The sequence below is a fragment of the Hyperoodon ampullatus genome, assembly GCF_949752795.1.
Source record: "Hyperoodon ampullatus genome assembly, chromosome: 4".
Lineage (NCBI taxonomy): Eukaryota > Metazoa > Chordata > Mammalia > Artiodactyla > Ziphiidae > Hyperoodon > Hyperoodon ampullatus.
Window position 1 is genome coordinate 170,218,109 of NC_136917.1, and position 23,228 is coordinate 170,241,336.

At 43.2% G+C, this 23,228-nt stretch overlaps 1 protein-coding gene across 1 annotated transcript in view; it reads right to left on the bottom strand.

The window, feature by feature from the left end:
- ADCY2 (adenylate cyclase 2) overlaps positions 1-22,959 on the bottom strand; it is a gene marked incomplete at its 5' end in the record, with an annotated part of 450,707 nt that extends 427,748 nt beyond the window's left edge. Inside the window, 2 exons of the mRNA XM_079704024.1 lie at positions 3,524-3,721; positions 22,729-22,959. Coding sequence (XP_079560150.1) covers positions 3,524-3,721; positions 22,729-22,959 — 429 coding nt within the window. The remainder of the gene's footprint in view (positions 1-3,523; positions 3,722-22,728) is intronic.
- Between the last annotated feature and the right edge of the window lie 269 nt (positions 22,960-23,228).

Genomic DNA, 23,228 nt, shown 5'->3' on the forward strand with positions numbered 1-23,228 from the left:
GGAAGCTTGGGCCCTTGGGGAGCCTGGGTACAATGGCGCCCACCCCATGGAGCTACGCAAAGACTGGATGGGTTTGTGTAAGGGAAGCACCCAGAACAGGGGTGGCACCGTCCAGATGATGCCCATGCCGGCTGTTTCTATTCTGGGTTCTTCACTGGAGCTGTGGACGGCCGAGATCTACGCTCGACCCACCTGTGCAGGGAAGAACCAGCCTCACCCAGAGTCAGCTCTGCCTTTGCCCTGGGCTCCTGGGAGGGGAGTTCCAGGCCCCGGGAATGCCCCGCCTGGTAGGACTCTGTTTGCCTGGGGGCTTTGGCCAGCAGACCGTCCAAATGCGATTCACGCAGGATGCTCAGGGCCACGCAGTGTCAGCTCTGTCTACAGAGAGGCTGAGACTGACTGTCCGCCATGCAGGCAGCACGTGAGGAGTCCCAGTCAAAACCCCGGACACACAAGGCTCTGCTGAGCCTCGCAGGCAGGCGGTATTCCCCATGCACAGCGCTACATGCTGTCGCCAGAAGGGCAGGGCTGTCATGACTCCCCACAGAGGGAACAATGCAGGTTCTAGAACTGGCAGCTCTCCTGAGCACTTCCCTTTGCCAATGCTAACCTGTATTCTTTCTTTGTAAGACACCATAACCATGAGAGTTACAGGTTTCAGTGAGCTCTGTGAGTCCTGCTAGCACGCGATTAAGTCTCAGGGTGGCCTTGGGACCCCTGAACTTGCCCTTGGCATCAGCGGTGAGGGGTCCTGTGTGGACCATCCCTGTCAGTGCAGCAGGTGGTCTCCTGCATCCCCTCACAGCAATACTGTTCACGGAAACACCTTCTAGTGGGAACCATTCCTTGAGCTCACTTCCTCAAGTACACTGAGCCTATTCTAACACTTCTGGAAGGTCAGCATTCAGTGAGGGGCCTGCATCTGTGGTGCTGATACCAAAAGACGCCAGAGAGGAAACCTGGGGTCAATCTGGCAGAATAACTACATTTCAAGTCCCCTGCTGAAGGGGCTGGCATAGCCGGGAGTGCTGGGCAGGATTTCAAGTTCCAGTGGAGGCACAGGGCCCAAAGCGCCCCTATTATGGTAAAAAGAGGTGTGAGCAGCCCTCCAGCATGAGGTATGCACCCTGGCCAAGCCCCCCGCTTAGAAACAGTGGCCAGAAATAGCCACCACCGCCGAGCCCAGCTGTGGCCTTTTCTGGGCACCAGGCACACACAGCTGTGCTCCCAGGAGCCTGCCAACGCCACCTGCCACATCGACGGGGCTGAGGCTCCATGCAGGAGCTCTCTCTGCCCAGGGCTCCAGCAGCATGAGGGTTAGGGGGGGATCACGGGTCTAGGGATGAAGACTCCCAGTTCAACTTAAAGTCAGAAACAACAATGTCAAAGCTGATGCCAAGGAACTGAGCCAACCAACTCAACACCTGGGGAATCAATCTGGAAAACATGGAAGTAAAATGACTGTGAGATAGGTATGTTTAAGATGCTTAGAGAGATCTTGTACAAACGGGCAGATAGCAGCAATAAAACCAAAGTGTACATTATAAAACCAGCAGACAAGTGAAAACGGAACAAGTGGATACACACGCACACACAAATCCAACAACAACAAATCTGAAAGTGAAAAACTACAGTCATCCACTAAGGAAAGCACTGCACAAGCAGCTCTGGGTGCTCCTACTGGCAGAGAATGCTCAGAGGTGCGAAGACACAACAGCCAATGATGGTCAAATCCACCCCCTGACCCCGGAAGGAGTTTATATTCTTGCTGGGGAGACAGTTGATTAAAAAAGAGAGGGGTATGTCAGGTGCTCTGAGGTGCTGTAGATCATCATGAGCGCTACAGAAAAACAAGAAAGATGGGGGGTGGCCCGGTGGGGTGGCAGCTGGACATCTGGGGAGGCTGCTCTGGGAAGGGGCCCGATGAGGTTAATGAAAGTAACACTAGAGCTTTCACTGAACGTGACAAACTGATTCCGTAATTCACACGGAAAAGTAAGCTCAGAGAAGTCTGAACAAAAGGAAACTGCCATTCCAGATAGTAAGGCTTCTTCTAAAACTATTTTGTTAAAACAAGGTGGCACTGGTGCTAGGAGAGGGCACTGGGTCCACGCCACAGAAAGCAAATGATGCTCTTAACCGGCTTTCTGTTTCTGTCCATGTGCACTGGTGTGAAGGCAGAGGGACCTTGGGCCATGCGTGCCGTCGATGGCAGCTGGGTGAGGGCGTGTGAAGGACAAAGGGGGGAGCAGAGGGGGGGAAGGAGCTGGCCGGAGCGTGGAGGCGGGGGTGGGGGTGGTGACCAGCCCTGCAAGAGGCTTGAATGGGGGCGTGAGGAGGAGACGGCCAGGGGAGCTTCCCTGAGCACTGGAGCCTCTTCGGGGAGCTGCAGGAGAGGAAAGGCACTGTTTCCACCTGTGCTCACCATCACAGCATCCTTTAGAGCCAGAGGGACCAACCTGAGTTCACTTCGTCCAGCCTCTTCCTTTGCAGAAGAAACCGAGGCCCAAAGAGGATGATGGTTTGGCTGAGGTCACGGGACAGAATTCTCTGGAAACCTCATCCTTGGGCTTACCCAGCGCTCTCTCAGCTCAGGCACATCAACCCTTTCGTGCGTTCCCATCTTGAATCTCTCTTCTCCGTTGGCCTCCACAGCAATGCACCCTCCCTGGGCCTCACCTCTTAATGACTTCTCCTCTATCCAACTGTGTTTCCTGTTCCTCTCCTGCCCCAGGCTCTTGAGTCCCCACCAACTCAGGGCAGCCCTCTGGGTGCTCAGTTTCATCTCTCCCTGGAAGGCGACAGGACCTCTTGGCTTCCATCACAAACTTGAAGCTAGTAACTAGCACATCCCAATCTGCAGCCCACACCTGTGCCCTGGACAACCCAGCACTTGACCAAGCAGTCAGCAGGCTACAGCCTTGTGGCAGCAGTACACGGGGAAAAGCCCATTAGACTACATTCTTCTAAAGACCTAACATCCTCCAGACATAGCCATTTTCTAAGTCAAGAGCCTCCCCAGTCTCAACATGAAGAACTATGGGTCTCCCTATTGCTATGATGTTATCACATTGATACAAAGTCAGTATCACAGCCATCTGTCTGTAAGAAGGGAGATCCAGTCACTGAGAAAGAGTTCAAGGACAATGACCAGTCTTTGAGACTTAGAGGCACAAAGTGAGGCTCCAGTCCCAGAGGGATTCCAGAATAATGGGAAACTCAGGGGTTAGAGGAGAATGGAGCTACCAAGACCAAGTGGTGAGAGGTATAAACAAAGACTCAGCCATCAGAAGAAACATGTGACCAGGTGAGCCCAGGCAGCACCCCAATGGCCAGCAGGTCTGAGGAGTTAAAAGTGACTGAGCGACTTCATCATGGGGACATCCCTGAGACAGCTGTTTCAGAAGACCTCCTTCTCAGCTATTGGTCTCCTGTTTACAGTTTAGGGCCAAGTTGATAGAACTTGGTATGTTACAGATCAAAGCACAGAAAAGCAAACACAAAGAGCGTTTCAACACCTTACCTGGTCCCAGGGAGAGACGGTGCCTCCAAAACACATGAACAAGTAGCCCATGGCCACGAGACAAATCCATATCACCAAAGAGAAAAGGCGGAGCAGCTTCTTAAACACTGACTCGATGCAGACGAGGATGAAGATAGCAAAGAAAATCGCCAGGGCAGTTGGAACTGTTATTAAAAATGCCACATGGTCTTCAACTTCCTAAGGAGAGAAAAAAGAATATTGCAAAGGTACAATTTAGAAAACCCGTGGTACCCATGACTTGTTATCAAAATGTTATCAACGTTAATCAGTGTTGAAATATAACAGGTTTTAAAAGTGATTTCAGAAGGAAAACAGTTTGAACTTTTGAAAATTTAAGTTTCTTATTAAATAACCATGTTTTTCTATATAAATAACCCAGTATTGGATATTTAAATAATGCAAAACAGCCGTGCCATCAAATTCAAATTTTCCCTGGTAAATGGAGAAATGGATTTCATTCAAAAGTGAATGCAAGAACACAGAAGGTACAGATAAAATAAGACAACCAACTTCACTGCCTGCACCAGAGGATCAGAAATACCCCAACTGTGGGAAATTAAGTCCTCCAAATGGTTTGAAATGTTTTATTTAAATAAAACCTAAAAACTAGCTCAGGCTCTCAAGGGAGAAGTTTTTCTTTTAATGCACAGCAATTAATGTTTTAATGGGAACATAGGTTAATAGAAAAGGGTCTAGAAGATGAGAGAGTGGGAAATACTTAGAAGAATGTGTCAGTTTTCTAGTTTCCTTCCCCACCTCTCTTGGGCTCCAGTAGCAAAAAGAAAATGGACATTTATTATTGGCCTCTTATTAATTTATTTTTTAAAAATCCACATTTGCACACTAATACTCATTTTCTATTTACCTCTTTCTAGTCAGACACCCCCTAAAAGGCACACTATTACAATTCTATACAATTTCACACAATGTAATAGACATCATACTTCCTTTGATTATCCAAGCCTAGATTTAGGCTTTAGCTTCTCCAAACATTATGCTGGAACCTTGCTCTGAACAGCACACACTACGAAATGGAACACAGCTTAAGATCTTTAATCCTCACCCAATATATTTAGTTGGTGAAATACTCAAAGGAGTTTCAATCAAAAACCCATATGGCTGGGCTTCCCTGGTGGCGCAGTGGTTGAGAGTCTACCTGCCAATGCAGGGGACACGGGTTTGTACCCTGGTCCGGGAAGATCCCACATGCCGCGGAGCGGCTGGGCCCGTGAGCCATGGCCGCTGAGCCTGCGCCTCCGGAGCCTGTGCTCCACAACGGGAGAGGCCACAGCGGTGAGAGGCCCGCGTACCACAAAACAACAACAACAACAACAACAACAAACCCATATGGCTGCAGCCCTAAGAACTTCCACTGAGGTTTTAGCATATCAAAAGTTACAGTACAATCTGGCATGTTTGGGGCGGGTCTTTCAAATACCAGAGCCTGGGGAAGCCTTCATCTTTTCTGGTTGGTACGGGGTTCACTCCGTGCCACGAGCATCTCTAACTTCACCCTGGAGATGCCCCCCGTGCCCCCTTCAGATATCAGGCCATAACCACAGTGAGAGCGGGGAAGCAAAGCAAATCAGCCAAACCACCATACAGGGCCCAGGCTGACACCCAGCAGAAAGAAAAGGGACCCTGCCCACCCTCAATGTCTTCATTTCCCTTTCCTCTCTCCCCCAATTATTTGCATCAAGTGATACCCGGAAAAAAAGGCAATCATAGCAAATACTCATGTCTATATTTTTGTGCTAAGCACTCAGGTACATTAAGCCCTTTAACACAACAGCCCTGTGGGGGTGGTGGGCACTGGTGTCTGCACTGTTCTACAGCTGAGAAAACGCACGGCCCTGAACGGAAAGAAGGTGTCAGGGTTGTGGAGCTGATGGGGAGAGAGCCAGGGCTCCAGCCCAGGGAGCTGGGGACGGTCTGTTCTTGCAGACCCCTGCAGCAGAGCTCTGCACCCTGCTTGTGCAGAGATGATACACTAGACCAGGTGCGGCCCGTCCTCGAGGGGCCAAAAGAATCTGTTTCCACAACAGCCAGAAAACAGAAGGATACAAAGGGATGTTCTTATAATCTCCCGCCATTGCTATATTTGGCCACAATTAAGTGCCTAATTGTACTCTTACCCTCAGACACATGTTCTAATCATTGCAAAAAGGTGACAGGTATCCACCAGTGCTCCCCAGCACGTAGGCACCACGGGTCGAGGTACACAGGGACCCGACAGCCTGTCTTCTGAAGACATCAAATTTGAGACCACGATCGCTACACACATGGAGCCGTGAAAACCGATTTTACTTTAAACCTTCCCAAATGTTAACTGAGCTGCAGACAGCAAGCTAACCAGTAAATAACCAGGACAGCTGTTTTCCTGGTGTGGCTTTTCACTTACTTCATTTACCCAGTAGGGGAGAAACAATCATTGACTTTATTGGCTCGGATTTCTCCAGAAAGACTGAAAATGGTGTGAAAATATGCGTGACTGTCTAGTGAAAATTAGTAGCTAAAGGAACAGAAAGTCTGTGATTGTGAGTCCTTCCAGGAAGAGGGGGACAAAATACATTACCTGTAGGAGCTTTTCCTGTGCTCCTCTTTTTAAAAGATCCAGCTGTAATCAGTCGAAGACCCAATGCCTTATTGAGCTGGGTACATTATGTAATAAGACTTGATACACGGGCTTTGGTTTTAAATATTGGAGTCTCTATGTCACATTTTTTCTTTTTCTTTTTTTTAACTATCAGCATCTTGATCACTGAGAAGTGACTAGTCTGGGCCACAGGTGACCTCTTCACTGGGCACAGAGGACACAGAGCCCACAGAAATGTTTTAATTTCTTTCAAAATCAGAACAATAACAACCAAAAAACCTAAGATTCTAAGCTCAAAGGTTACATACATCTCCATGCTAACCCAGCATAAACTATGATTGTGAATATACTTTTAGGGAAGAGGGGATGGACAAAGACCCTCAGTCCCTCTCTTGTAATCTGATCCGTAGGGCTGGCACCCCTGCTCTCCAGATGTGCGGCATTCCCTGGTCCATCCCACACACCAGAGAAGGACCCCCAGCTTCAAGCAGTGTCCCCAGCCTCGGTTGGGGGGACCAGATTCCCAGATGGCCAACAGCTTAAGACGGTCAGCCACTGCTCATGAGGCCAGTGGCCCTGACCATTGCAAAACCTGAGCCCACTGAAGAATCTGGGCTCTTCCAGAAAGAGAACAGCCACCAATTTATTCGGCATTTGCCTTTTGAAGTCTAACTCCAAACATCTTAATATGGACTTCTCCACTAAATAAGGTTGTCAAGGAAAAAACAACAGAACAGTATTCATTAAGAATGTATAAGCTTATAAACCACATTCTTTCCTAGCCCCGCATCTGAATCATGTGTTTTTCTTAAGGCTAATAAGTAAATGAAACAGCGGAACGCTCTCAGACCTTGAATTACATGGGCCTCCCCCATCCTTTATTCCAGCCCCAGTGGACAGGAAGATGAATGAAGCCACTACAGCTCCCCCGTGGCTGTTTCCTTAGGAGTTAGTTGAGTTTTCAAAATTCAGAGTATAAAACAAATAGAGTAGCTCAAAATAAAGTGAACAAAAACAGTGAAAACATTGTCAATCTAAATTAAATATGGTTATATATCCTCACCCCTCCTCCCTTTGTGGAAAAAAAAAATTACCATGTTATGTAAACTAAATGAAATGTACTAAAATGTCTTTATTAGTACTAAAATGTGTGAAAATGCCTTTAAGACATGTCTTTAAAAAGATTTTTTTTAATTTACCATACAATGCAAACTAAATAAAATGTGCTAAAATGCCTTTAATGCCTGGCATGACCTACTATCATGATAATGGGTTCCTATCTCTCCTGGACCGTTTCATCCTTTCCTGTTCAATGCATTTTGGGGTAATTTGGGATCGCTTCTAATTGCCAAGCCTATTAAACACACATCGTTTTTATTTATTATGTGACAACTGCTTTGTTTCGTGGAGGCTTTTCCACGGAGCAACAGATTATCTGTATGTTCATTTTTTCCACGTGTATTTTTCATTTTTTGTTAAACAGTACTGTTCTTCTTTTAGATGGTAAAGGACAGACTAATGTAAAACACTTTTCTATAAAAAGGATATTTTAGTGAAGTGCTTTGAAGTCCAACAGACTGAAGGTAGAAACCAATTTCCATCACTAACTGTAATTCGGAGTGAGCACTGGGCCTCCCTAAGTCCCTGTTTCTTCACATGAACAGAACTACAGACACTGCATGGCTGGCGGGGTTGAATACATCACTGGTGCACCATAAATGAGATTATTATCATGGTGACCATCACTCCCTCTTGCCTGCAAATCTGAGTACTTTCCACCAATGCTAGTCTGACTATTCCTTATTGAAATGATGCCAATTTTCCATTCTAAATGATTATATATTTGATTACCACAAATTAATCTGAAGGGTTGTCACTGGGCAAAAAGAAATCAGCCTTTAGCTATGATACACATTTGCCTTTAAGTATATGTGTCATATAATATATATGTGTGTGTTGTGTGTGTGTGATACATAATAGAATATATATTTTTTCATTCTTTCCCACATACATAGTCATACTCTATTTTACCATGAGGTGTGAAAGGAATAAATAAAAATTCTAACTAAAATATTCTATAAAACTATGATGAAATAAATCAAAGATGATCTCAATAAATATTCCACATAAATAAACAGGAAGATATTCCATGTACATAAATAGGAAGACAATATTGTCAAGATGTCAGTTCTTTCCAAATTAATCTATAGATTCAATGCAATGACAATCGAAATCACAGCAAGTTAATTTTGTAGATATCAACACACTGATTCTAAGGTTTAAATGAAGAGGCAAAAGCCGTAGAATAGCCAACACGATGTTGAAGGAGAAGAACAAAGTTGGAGGACCAACACTGCCTGATTTCAAGACTTAGTACAAAGCAACCTTAATCAAGACAGAGTGGTAATGCAGAATAGACAAATAGATCAATGGACTGGAAAGATCCACATTAATGTAGTCAACTGATGTTGACAAAGGCGCAAAGACAATTAAATGGAGAAAGGATAGAACAACTAAATAGATACCCACATGAAAATATGAATCTAGATACATACTTTACACCTTTCACAAAAATCAACTCAAAATGGATCATAGATCTAAATGTAAAACGCAAAATAATTGTGAAAAATTTTCAAAGTCTTCCCATGAGCAAACGTGTGTTGTGCAGTAAAAGTGGTGCTCAGAGGGAAATTGTTCATCTTAAAAGTTGAGCTGACTTGTCCTACTATCAATTTGGCTTTTCTGGGAGTCACATTTCTTGGAGCCCCTTTCCCTCCATGGCTCTTGGTTAGAGTTGAACAGAAGAGGAATTTGTGCCAGAATTGGGAGGGGAAAGTGGAGCAAGTCCTCACCAGAATCCCCTTCCTGGAATGCTCCCAGGTGAGAGCTGGCCCTCGCAGGTGCCTGCACAAGATTTGGGAGGTGGAAGCCAAGCAGCCCCAGGAAGGGCGATGTGCAGAGTCAGATGTGGATGAGACACGTGTGAAGAAGCCTGGAGGGGCCCAGCCTGCCCGGCTCTGCCCTGTCCCACGTGCAGCACTCTGACCAAAGCAGCCAGACCAGGCTCCCCACTACCTTCCTTCCTGAAAGGGCTCCCTTCGGCGGGTGCACATCCCCGCACGTCCTGATTGGCCTAGTGACTCTCCGCTGATCTCAACGCTCCCTGTTGCTGCCAAGCTCCATACTAAGAAAGGAGGCTGAAAACTGGTGAATTAAAGATCCCACTTCAGAAATGTGGAAAAGAACGAAACCCAAAGAAAGTAGAAAGAAGATGCGGTGGTCAGGGACTTTCCAAAATATTCCCTATTTCCTTCTTCTGAGTTCCTTCTGGGTGTACTTTCTGAGCTCCTTTTAAGTTCCAAGTAGCCATGCTTTGGCCAAAAAAATGTAGGCAGAAGTGAAGTGTTTCTCTCCTGGGCAGAGGCATGTAAATGCCAGTGAGAGGTCTCACAGCACTTTCTCTCCATGGTACAATGATTACAGAAGCATCTGTCATGAGGAGGACACCTACAGCCCGGCCCAGATGAGCAGAAGCTCCCTCCTGGCCCACACTGGCCTGGATGTGTATGCAAGAAGTAAACCTCTGATATGGGAGGCCAAATATGAGGTTTGTTTATTAACCCGTCACAACCTATAACATCTTTGCTGATATAAAAATTGGCACCTGAAATAGAGTGCTGCCCACAACCTAAAATATACAGCATTGATAGCTGCTAGGTGGCAGGAGCAGCAAGGAAACAATTATCAGAGACTGAAAAGTAGCAACCCAAGCTACGCAGTGATCCAACATTTGGTCAAAATATATTCCTGTCCTGGAAGGCAAAACATGCTCTAATAGAATTGTAAGTCTACAGCAGGGCTCAGCAAGCTTCTTTTGTAAGAGCTAGATCATAAATGTTTTAGGCTTCACTAGCTATAAGGTCTCTGTCACACTAAACACAGCCTGCTGTACCTTAAACACAGTCATAGATCATAGGCAAATGAATGGTCAGGCTATATTCCAATAAAACTTTATTTGAAAAAAATAGGCAGTGGGTCAGATTTGGTCCCAGGCCAGAGTTTGTTTGACCCCTATTCTAGAAAGGGCCATCAAACACAATGTTACAAGTGTGGGTGTGTTGCTGCTGACTGCATTTGTTAAGGTACAAGAAAAATACAAGCTCAGAAAATAACTGATTGGTTGTAAGTAGGGATGAAAGAGAAGCAGAATTCTATGGATTTGTCAGAGGAAAAGGAAAATGCTTCTCAGTCTCAACCAGTAAATGATAGAACTTGGGTCCTAGAGTGATTAAAACCCAGCCATGTGCAGAAAAAAAAATCAAACCTACTATTGAAGACGGAATGGATTAAAGTGCTTCAGACTAAAGTCCAACTAAAAGTATGGTGCCAGCAAATTCTTTCAACTGAACAAAAAGGCGCAGGGAAAAGAGAACCAGAAATTGTGTTTCCCAAACAGGCTCAAAGCACGCACAGACTGATAGAGAGAGGGAGTGAGAGAAAGACTGAGAGATAGATGGAGTGAAAAGGCAGAGAAATATAGCAAATCACAGAAGTATGTCTTGAAAAGAACATGACCTTTGACAACGGGAGATGAGTGAAATTAAACAGAGAAGAATTCAAAGAAGTTTTGAAAGATCTGTGTTTCCAAAACAAATGCCAATGTGAACTTTTGCTGTTCTAGACAAAGGAAATTTGGGGTTCTCTATCTACGGCAAGAAAGAGGTTGAGAAAATTGCTCAGTCCCCAAGAAGGAAATATTCCCCAAAAATCAATCCAGCTGTGGTCAAAACGATGGCCAATAAGGAAGAACCTCCCCAGTGGAGGGTTCAGATGTCACAGGAAATAATAGACAAGGGTCTATTTCCAGGACAAAAGTCTGGATCTAATGAAGAAGCAATCCCCATCCCCAGGGCCAGGGACCCTCAAACTGTCTGCCCAGGGGAATTTATAATTTGTATGACCAGAGATTAATGTGTGTCATTCTTCTCTTGGGATAATGGGAGAGTTTTGTGGCTACCCTTTGTGCACTGGGTGGCTGAGTGGATGGTTGATAACATCTTCTTAGCCCACAGGTCTCCAGATCAAAAGAAGCCACAGGAGGGATAAATCAGGAGCTTGGGATGAATACACATACACCACTATATATAAGATAGATAACCAACAAGGACCTACTGCATAGCACAGGGAACTCTACTCAATATTCTGTAATAACCTATATGAGAAAACAATCTAAAAAAGAATGAATATATATATATATATATAATTGAATTACTTTGTTGTATACCTGAAACTAACACAATATTATAAATCAGCTATACTCCAACAAAATTAAAATTAAAAAAAAAAAGAAGCCACATTCAGGCTTCATGTGAAATGACTGCTCAGCATTCCATTTGAACAAACTAGTGCCCTTCATTTACAGATCCTAGACTCTGAGCTTCTTGCCATTAGTGGATGGAACTTTGGAGTGGTCTCCCTTGAGAAAGGGATGTATGTATTTTCTTAAGGAAGGAGTAAACTAAATGTCTGGTGACCAGGTAGGTGCACTGTGGTAGTAATAGTGCTGTTAAACATTCTAGTTCCCCTCTCTGTTATGGTTTTGTCAGCAAAACTGGCTGCACTAATTCCCTTCCCTATATCCAAGCCCTTCTGTAATTCTCTCCTACACTGACTCTGGCCCTGGCCATGTGACTCTCTTTGGACAATTTGACAACAGTTGCATGAAACAAAGATGTGAAAATACTTAGGTATTGGGGCTTGCCCTCTTCCTCACTGATCTTTAGAACGCTACATGCAAAGTAGCTCAGGCTAGTTTGCTAAACGAGCCCAGTGACTCTCTCACCCTATCCAGCAGCCCTGGCTGACAGCCTGCCAACTGGCCTCATATGTCAATGAGGACGCCTTAGATGATCCAGCTACCAAATGACCCACCAGCTGCCAGCTGACCACACAAACAAGAGATAGACCAGCCGAGATCAATTGAATAGCTAGAACCAAGAGATGACCCACAGAATTGTGAGCTAAATAAAATAGTTATTCCAATCTGTTAATTCTGGAGGCGGTTTGTTACGCAGAATAAGCTAACTGATGCATCCTCCTTGTAGGCATATGGGAATCTGACGTGCTATATAAGGTACTGTGTTAGACTGTATTTTCCACGAATGGGGGCCATAATACATCCCATCCCATATGTGACTGGCACTCCTCTCATCGAGTGAGGTTCTATGTCCTCCTCAATTGAACCTGGGCAGTTCTTTGTGACCATGATGGAAGTGGTGTTATCTGACTTCAGAGACAGGATTATAAGGATGCCATGCACTTCCACTTGAGTCTTAGAGGATGATCATTCTTGGAACCCAGCAACTATACTGTGAAGAAGTCAAGTAACCATGTGGAGAGGCATGTGAAGGTGTTCCAGCCAACAGTCCCAGTTGAGTTTCAGCTACCAGCCAGCAATGACCACTAGACATGTAAGTGAGCAAGCCTCCAAGGACTCCAGTTCTCAGCCTTTAAGCCATCCCAATTGACACATGGAGCAGGTATGAGCTGCCATTGCCAAACCTGTCCAAGTTGCTGATTCAGGAGGTAAATAAATGATGTTGATGTTTTCAACCGCTAAGTTTTCTGGGGGGTTTTATGCAGCAAGAGATAACTAGGATACTTACTTTGGTCAATGAAAAATGAATAAAAGTGATGTGTCAATTCCATGTGGAAGATGTCAATTGCCAGAGAGGGAAGCACTCTTTTCCTCCCTAGTATAGCAATCAAGGAAGGAAGGATACTGTGGGATGCAACTTCCTTCATTCTAAATCTCTGAGTGACTGGTGTGAGAGAATTCCTCTGCTGACTCAAATTTACTGTGCAGCCTGAACAAAATATAAAACTTTACTGTGTTAAGCTATTAAGATTTTGGAGTTGTTTGTTTTCATAGCATATTCTAGTATGTTCTGATTGACACAAGAGGTAATAAAGATAGAAAGCAAAAATGCAAATTTTTGTCTTAATGTATGTTAAGACAAAACATACATCTGATGAGACTAAGTAAAAAAAGAAAGCACCTAAAAATAACACTATAAATAAAACCCAAAGATATAGTATATGTAAAGTGTAAAAATGAGAACAGTATTATCACATAGATGCCATTAAACTTGAGAATTGGGACAAAATGCAAAGATTCCTAGAAAAGTCTTATTGAAACTGACTTGAGAAGTAAAGTTAGAAATACTATAATCCTATTACTATCAAAGATACTGAAGCAGAAATTTTACATTGCTTTCTCTACAAAGAAAGCAACAAACCCATGTGGTTTTCTAAGCAAATTCTATCAACTCTAACATAATGAAAACTTTTAGAAAACTAAAAATGAAGGCATATTCCATGATTTATTTTATAAGACCAGAAAAACTTATAAAAGAAAAATGACAATTTGATAAAGAAAAATTCCAAACTCATTTCACCAAAGAATATGCTTGCAAAAATCTTAAACAAAATGTTAGTACTTCATATGCAACATTTTATAAGAGATATCATAAAAACTGTGCTTGTATCTGGAATATAAAAATTGTTCAATAATAGAAAATTATTATCCATTACTTTGACATTAAAAAACAACAAAATAATCCTATAATTATCTCAATTTGGTAAAACTCAATACCCTGTTATGTTTAAACTTTTTTTATAAATTAGAACAAAAGGGAATCTCAAAGGATATCTATAAAAATCTGTAACCAACATCATCCTAAGTGGATAAACTATGAAGGAATTCTATTTAAAATTAGGAAAATGTGTAAGGATACCCTCAATCACGAGTTCTGTCAATAACACATTAGAGTTTCTAGCCAGTACAGTAATACAAGAAAAAGAAATGAAATGCCTTAGGATTGGACAAAAGGAAATAAAACTCTCATTATTTGCAGATGATATGACTGTCTATGTAGAGAACCTGAAAGAATCTGCATTTCAGTTATCAGTAATAAAAAGGATATGATAAGTTGTATAGCTATAAAATAATATCCAAAATTATATTCTTTTACATCATCAACAAAAGAGTAGAAATTCATACTTTTTAAAACATCATTTACAGTAAGCAATAAAATACAAAATATCTTTTGGTACTCAGGAGAACAGTAAGAACAGCCTATAGAAAATTGTAAAACATTACTGAAGCACATAAATGGATAGATGGCCCATGTTCATGGATAGAAAAATTTAATATCATAAAATATCAATTATCAGCAATGAATCAATAGATTAAATATAACACTAACAAAATCCCACTTGAGTTTTTTCATATTGAGGTTAAAATAAGTTGATTGTAAAATTTATATGGAAGAACAAAATTCAATAATAACCAAGAAACTTTTCAAAGAGTTGAATGTTACTTCCCTTGCCCAATATATATATACGTATTATAAAGCTTAGTAATTATACTCTGTGTGTGTGTATTAAAAAAGAACAAAACTTAACCAATGGAAGAGAAAAGATAGCCCATAACAAGTGACTCATATATGCAATTTTGATTTATAACAGATTTGGGGAAAGAAGTAACTAAAATGAACCAGTAAAAATTGATTCTCCACAAGAAAAAAAATATGTAAATGGACCTCGATCACCACTTTATACCACACATATACCACATGATATATATAGGGTATGTATGATAAAATGAACAAAAAGAAAAGCAAGGGAATGACAAGCAAAAAGTGCAAATGAAGTTTACTTCTGAGGGTAGGTAGGGGAATGGGAGAGGTGCAGTGTAGACTGAAATACATTATTGGGGATATTCTAGTTTGGACTGAGTTCATGGATGTTTAATTTTAGTGTAAATAAACAAGCAAGCCAAATAGATATAAACGAGGATTGAGCTCAAGAATCAAAGATTAATCAAATTAATCAAATGATAAATCCCATTCTGTGCACCTAAAGTCCAATTCCGAAGAATATGGATGTTATATGTTTGAATTAACTGCAAGTCAATAATGGGAAAGGATTAGATGTTAGATCAACCATATATGTGAACTATGTTAACATTTCTTCATTATTTCTTTCATTTTTATTCATCTGATCTCCTTATCCTCCGAATTTTTAACATCACATAGCTTTTATTAGTTCTACTAATGCACCAGTCTAAAACTTCCTTTCCTTCATCATATCCACAGCTCACTAGTAGCTAGAAATCTTAATTATTTTCCCTTTTTTTTATAGAGCTTAAAAAATAATACAGTACATTTAAGACACATGCAATAATTCAGCATTTGGGGTAAGCATGGAATGGAAGCCAGCACCTATGAGCTCTGGCCTGTCCTGGCTGTAATATCCCAGCATCATTACATCTGAGGGATGATAAAGGACACTGGTGGAAATTAGGTAGAAATTCTAATCCCAAAACCCTGCAGTCAGAGCTCCCATCACCATGGTGCTGGTCTGCCATCGTCTCCACCAGGAACCTTCTGTAGGGTGGTTACCCTAGACAGTGGATTTATTCATAAGATTCTCTCAGACAATAATCATCATCTTGAGAAGTCTTCTCAAGAACTTCAACGTTCTAAAAAGAAGCTATTGTACTTCATGTTTGTATGTTTCAAATGCAATAAATTATTCATTCAATAGATTTTAATTGTGCTAATATTGAAATTTTCCATTTCAAGCAAAAAGTGACTTGGTTCGACTCTGAGATACAATTGGTCTTATGCGTTCCTAACGGTGGTGACCCAGGTCTGTATTCTCGTTCTTTCTGTCTTGGCACTGTCATTCTACAGCCCTGGGCAGAGTCAGAAAACTAGTTGGCAGAGCTGCTCATGGGGATTTTTAGGCTGAGTATCTCATAACTCTGCCCATCACTCTCTCTCACCTGAAGGTGGCACCTGGGGATGGAAGCATAAGCCTAAGTGAAAATAGGGAGTAAAAATGATTATTTGTAATGTTGCCAGCAACAGATGAACTAATGAAGTCTTCCTCCAAACCTCTCCTGGTTCCCTTCCTTGTGATGTCTATTGTATCTTTATACAAATAGGGCAATGAAGCAACATTAGCAAAGTCTTAATTTGGCCAAATGGATCAAACACATAAGCTGACTCAACAATCCTTTTCTCTCCTCCCAAACGCACCTGGTGACTGCAAACCAGCATTGCCAGATGTGTATCTATTTCCTAGTTTGACACCAGGGAATTGCCTGGTAAATAGTATCTTATCACTCTTGTTCATTTTATATTATATAACATTATCCAAAGCTAACAAAATTGAAAAAAATATGAAGGCCAATAGCACTGTCCATTTGGCAGAATTTTAGTGCTAGAGAATGGTAACTTGTGTCAAAATATGACTTTAATTAAACTATGCTTCTCCATCTTTTTTTTAAGTAACTCAAAGCTATATTTATACTTATCACATAAATAGAAAAACATCCCCTGTTCTTTCGTACCCAGGTTTAAAAGTTCTAGTACTCATTTAGTTGTCAGCCTGAAATACATCTACAGGGGACCTTGACAAGGAAAACCCTGTGTGCTGCAAATGTAATAATAAAAATGACCTACATTTGTTTTGGGTATGACATGTGCCCAGCTCTGTGCTAAATGTCCACAGGATCCATCTTACTTAGTTCCCAAAAGATCTCCCCGAGCCTAGTTGTGTTATTCATTTTAGTCCACAGCAGATAAACTAATTTGTCAGGAAAACTAAATGGCAACATTGAGACCAGATCCAGGTCTAGTGACAGTTTTATGCTCTTAACAAGAGGCTACACAATGGGAATGACAGCAGCTAAGGAAAAATGCATCTACCCCCTAAACTATCCATGTTAGTTAAGCACATGTGATCTGGTTAGCGCTGTATTAAATATGGGGGTTCTAAGTTTCTTCCCTGAAAGAACTAACAATGAGTTGAGGAGACAAGACGAACTGACAAAACTATTCTGCACGTCAGATGACAGTCATGGAGTGGGTAAATTATTTCATGTAACAAATGAGCTTTGTAGGCATCAGAGGCAGCAACCAATACAGATAGGAATGCACAGCACAGGCTGCCCTGTTTAAGCTCAGGAAGGAGAGCTTGAACTTGGATAAGCAGCGCGGAGAGGTGCAGGCTTTGAGGAGAGGGGAAGCACTGGAGGAAACAGCAAAGCTAGAAGGGATCAGATGCAGACACTCTGATCTCACGGCATCCAGGCTAACAGACCACCCTAGTATGGACAGGTAAATGGCAGCGTGTCGAAGATGAGCTGTTTCTGGAAGGAATGTCACCCAGAGGGATGCCCATCCCAGTGCGGGACCCAGTAGGCACTCCGTGAATATCAGTGAGGGAAGACTGAGTGAAGTCCAGTGGATCGTACTGATGTCGACATCGAGTTATAGAAGGAACTAGGGTACCCGTGGATTTTGCACAAGCTCCTAGCCCTGACTGTCCCATCACTAGCAATTCCTGAACAAACAGATCGAAGTAATTAATAGAACCATAAGACACCTTTACCAAAGTAACAGATCAGCTCTAACAGCATGATTATCTTTTAAATAGAATGTTTAAGTTAAAAAATACCAGTAAGTTTCACACAGAGCTCAACAGGAATGGATTTTACAGGCCACGGTATTCATGCCGGGGACTTGGCCAATGGAAGCAAAGTTACAAATGCACCTGCTGCTTAACGGGAAACCCTGGGAATATTCAGCATAAAGGAAATAAATGAAGTCTATCCCAATGAGTTAATCGTGGGGAAGCATCCCTACAATTCTTTAACATTAAAAGAGAAAAAAATGGAAATGGAACCCCATCCACAGAATGAAGCTTGAGGACTTTCCTATCAGCATGAAATTTCAACAAGAAAACTTCTGCTGTGCTAGGACCAGAGCTGGGGATTCTAGATCTGCAGTGATCACCAGCCTAGTTCACCCAGGCAGAGTCAGACATCCAGCACCACAACTGTACCCTTAAAGACAAGAGCCACCGCCTTTGGGTTTTGGTTTCCTCCTCTGTAGCATAAGCGCCCTTCCAGCTCTAATACTATGTGACTACGTGTTTTTCACAGCAACAATGAAAATGCAACTACAGAAGACCCAGTAATGACAACAGTTCCTGAGGGCATACTCTGCGCCAGGCATTCTTCTAAGTGCTTCACGGGTACTGATTGGGACCATCACCTTAGAAGGCAGGTACCATTTCATTTTACAAACAAGAAAACTGGGGCACAGAGAACTTGAACAATTTGCCCAAGGTCACAGAGACGGAAAGGGACAAAGTCAAAATGCCAACACACATAGATGCTCTTAACCATTACACTCTGCCTTTTTTAAATGGAGAAGGCAAGGTACCATGCATATATTTAATTATGCACTTTAATATCCAAAGGATGCTTCCAAATCCTTTCTTGCTAGGCCTCTAAACTGCAACCATCTTTCCTGCAGAAAACTACAGTTTTTCATTGTTGTTTGTTTATACCACAGTTAAATCTTAATTAAAGTGACTTATTGAATTACTGGTTGCAAATCACAAACACCTGCCAAGTAAGATTCTCCTGCATGTATAGAGAAATTCGCAGAAAGACGGATCTTTAGCTACCTCCACTCCAGTTCCTAAAAGCATGCACTACCCCTCCACCCCCAGAATTAAGAGACTAGAGAAAGTATGCAGAGAATTGCCTGCTCCTTAGAGGAGATGTCAGACATATTTATCTGCCTTCTCCAGCCTTCCACTCCCCAAGAAAAGACTTCTCCCCATTGATCCTTCCACCCACTAGGGGCACTGAAATAATGTCTGGAATAATAAAGCCAATTTGCCTCTACAATGATTGGATTCACTTATTAATTTTGGAAAAATTAGGATTCTTTCTCCATGTATAGAGAAAAGAAACACTCATATATATGTCCCTAGAAAAAACACCTGATGCTGGAAAACTGATTTGTAATGAAGTACTTACGGTCATTGTTTGAAAGATCTAGCACACCGAATCACAGTAAAAGCAAGAAGGTAGATCATATTCTGTCAAAATCATACATATTACATATTTAATATTGATAAAAGTATATACTCATTTGGATATTATTACCAAACTAAAAAAAAACAGGAAAAAAAACAGGAAAAAAAGTATTTTATAGCAATATCTGACTATTTAAAATTTATGGGAATGAAATTTTTCCATTCCAGTTGAAATATTGACCATCCCTAATGAAAAATTTTAACCAAAACAAATCTGGCTGGAGCTAGCTGGTATTTGAGAAACTGAAAAATTTATGTCAGCCTTTCCTAACCACGACGGGCAAATTTTGAGAAAAGTTGGCTGATTTTGGACATAATAAATGAGAGAGGATTTGATTCTAAGAAGAGGTTTTCATGCAGTTAGTAATAAGAACCAGTCCTGGAAAATGAAGCTACCTCATAAGACTTAGAACTTAAAGTTTGGTCTTATTAGTTCCAAGTTTTCTCATGCCAGAGGGTAATTTAATTTTGTTCACCATGCCCAGTACTATCATCAAAAACTTCCATCATAAGCAACAGAAAATATTTTTCATATTATTAAATAAGATATTAAAATTCAAGACATGCTATCATATGTGCTATTTGTTTTGTCTTGATATTTCTTAACAAATATGGAATTAAACCTATTTAATCACTTTTTATGTAGAAAATAGTTAAGCAAGATAGTAAAGTTTCAATTCAGAATTTACTTATTAAAATATAATAAAAATACTTTGCAGATTACCTTATCTTCATGATCAATGATGCAGACGCATAGATTGACCATAGATTGAAATTAAGTGAAAGCAGATTGTGAATAATGCCAATTAGGGAAATACTAGGTCAAGACAAAGCTTACTTTTTTTCTTTTTAAGAGATATTTCAAGTCACTTCACACAAAGGCAATTACACATACCAAAAAATCACTATGTACTTGGATACTATCAGGATCATCTTGTGATCCAAATGTTCTAGAAAACTATGGATATGCATTAAGAAAGTTACCAGACCTTTTCTACTACAAGAACTGATGGAAGTCTAGTGGAAATCAAAATCAGGCAGATTCATGGGAAGAAGAATCTGTCCAAGATTTCAGGCAGCAAAAACAGATCTTCCGAGCTCCCGAACTACATCAGAGCCTAGCGATTCTAGTAAAGCGCTCGAAGGTGGAAACCTGGGCGGGGCCCAGGCAGCTATTTCTGTCTCCTAGTGTAGATCTCTGGGAAGCCAAGCTCTGGTCAGTCTGAGAAATGAATTCACCCCACTCTGTGTGCACGTGACTCCATGTTAACTCCGTCCCATCTTCCAATGCTCTTAACCTAGCCACTTTGACTACATGGATGGAGAACATTTTTCGTAAAGTGGAACTGCTGTTTATGCTATTACTAAAAGCAAAATAGAAATGAGCTGTCCAGATCTCAGAACTGTGCCAGTACTTCCTAAGGTCAAGTACCAGAGGACAGTGCCCAGTCCTCCCATGCATTTCCCAATGCCAGGCCCAGTAGCCCCAGTGCCCACTTGAAGGTAGCCTTTCCACCAGACGACGTCACCCTTCCTGATTCTGGAACATTCCTGCACAGCTCATCACCTAGAAGGATTTACAAAGTAGTCAGAGCATGGTTTAGGTAGAGAGCCAAGGACAGGATCCGTTCCACCATCTCTGGACCTCACCCTGGGCTACAGCCATGTCATGGGAAGTGCCTGCTTTGTACTTAAAGTGATTTAGCTGAATGCCAGGAGAGTGTGGGAATGACTGATTTATCAAGAAAAGTAAAGATGCCTGAATAAGCTTTTAAAAAAGATACCACTTCAGCATCTGCACCACGTGAAATGGAACATAAAGGAACTGGGTAAAGAAACACAATGATCAAAGACAAATTAGAGAAGGGAGCTTTCAGCTGACTGTGCTGAATCCCTGACGACCCATTCAAGAACATCTACGTAGATCAAGGTTTAAGAAGTTAGAGATCTGTATGATAGCAAACAAAGTGGTGTGTGTAGGGGAGCATGAACTTCACATTTGTCTTTAAATGTATTAATGGTGCTATAAATAGGCCATCACCTGCTCCTTCTTTTCCATTTGGAAGAGAACCAGCCAGAACGGGTCTGAATTACAGATTCAACAGAATCACAAGTAGCAATGTTCTAGCTGCTTTTCCAGAGGAAAAGGGATGTGTTTTCTTCCCTGCAAGGATGGAAATGAGAAGGAGATGCTTTTAGAGACCCTGCTTGCCAATGAGACTGAGCAGAAGTCTCTCGTCATGTCCTCTTTGGCCCTAAGAAGTGGTGAGAAGAGACAAAGATGTCATTCCAGGGAGCATTCCAGGCTGGTAACAAGGGTGTGAAGACTGCCGTGAACTCACACCCAGAATACAGAATTAAGGTGCTCTCTGCTCTATGTTGTATAATAAAAGACCCAGTTGTAATCGGTGGCATCGTGATGTTCTATTTACTTTCTAATTTTTATTCTTATCTCATTGAATTCCAGCAGAAGACAACACCTCTTGACTAGTGTGGGGAAAAAGAAAACTTCATTTTTTAAAGAACCCAGATGATAAGTTTTCCCATGCATAATATTTGAGCACCATCTGGCTCAGGATATGAAGAATAAATTGCCAAAAACCAAGGACAGCTATTTTGCACACGTGTTGAAATAAAGCAAACACCCACGCCTTTGCTCCGAGGACATGAATGTAGGTGTATGTCTATATTCTAAGCTAAAAAGACATCATTCGATGCAGACATCCCCAGATCAACCACTGACCAAAAATATCTCACTGATTAATCAATGCCTGGCACTCAATCTGCACACACATATCATAGGCGGTGCAAAAGTTTGAACCGCACCAACAGAAAGATCAGTAACAGGAAGCTTACCGCCATCTACAGATTTCCCCTCACTGCTCACGGGAGTGAGCCATGGATTTCTACTCGAAAAATATAAATTGGCAAAATTGACATCAGCTGTGGAGTTGCATTACGCTCCCAGTGATGAAATCCAGTTTAATAACCTGTGCAAAACAGTAAACACGACTAACTACCTCTCTAGAAATAGGAAAGCAACGGTCCACGGATGCTTGTTACTTACACACTTGGAGGCTGAAGACTCACAACAGGTCAACACCCCATCTCGCCCTGTCTATGGGACTAAACCATACAGATTTAAAGGCAAATACGTAGAATAATATACTTGTTTTCATTTCTCCTCTCCATTCACCACTTTCCCGAGGCAGGCTTTTTAGAGAGTTAAATAACTAAAACGCCAGCTCAGGGGCTGGGCAGCGGCCTCGCGAAGAGGCGCGAGGCTGATTCCGAGGGACACAGACCTAGTGGAGCGGCTGTTGCGGCCAGCGGCGCCGAGTGAAAAGCACGGCGAGTTTGCCAGCGGGTGCGCAGAGGTGGGAAACGCACACCCGGGCCGTCCACCCGCTGCACACCCGGCAACTTTATTTTGGGCAGAACCTTCCTAGGAAACTTTTCTCTCGCCCCCAGTTCTCGCCCAACCCAGGTCGGCCGCGGGCAGGCAGGAGGGGCAGGGCGCCGCGGGCCGAGGGGTAGCCCCGGGCGGGAGGCGGCTCGGCGGGTACCTCCCTCTCCTCTCGGAGCCCCGGGGCGCGCGGGCAGGTCCCACAGGGAGGCCACTCACCAGCCGGAGCGCGAAGAAGACGGCGAGCAGGGCGAGGCAGGCGCCCATGACGATGAGAAGCAGGAAGACGATGAGCGGGTGCTGCTGGCTCATGCGGTAGTACGACTCGTAGAGCCAGTCCCGGGACCGCTGCAGCCCGTCGCCGTCGCCGCCGCCGCCCGCCGCCGCCGCCGCCGCCGCCTCGGCGCGGTCCCGCAGGTAGCGGCGCCGCCGCATCGCCTCCTGCCACATCGGGGAGGTTCACGGGGCGCCCGCCGAGCGCGCCCGGCCGGGGCCGCGCCGCCCGCTCGGCCGCCGCCGCCCGCGTCCCAGCCCCGCGCTGCCTCGGCCGGCCGCGCTGCCGGCGCTCCGAGCTGCGCGCAGGGGCCTCCGGCGCGGGCGGAGCTCGGAGCCCCGGGCTGGGCGCGCTGACGCGCGGGCGGGGGCCGGGCGGCGGCCTCGGGGGCAGCTCCCGGCGACGCCGCTACCGCCACCGCGCGGGAGGGGGCGGGTGCGACAGG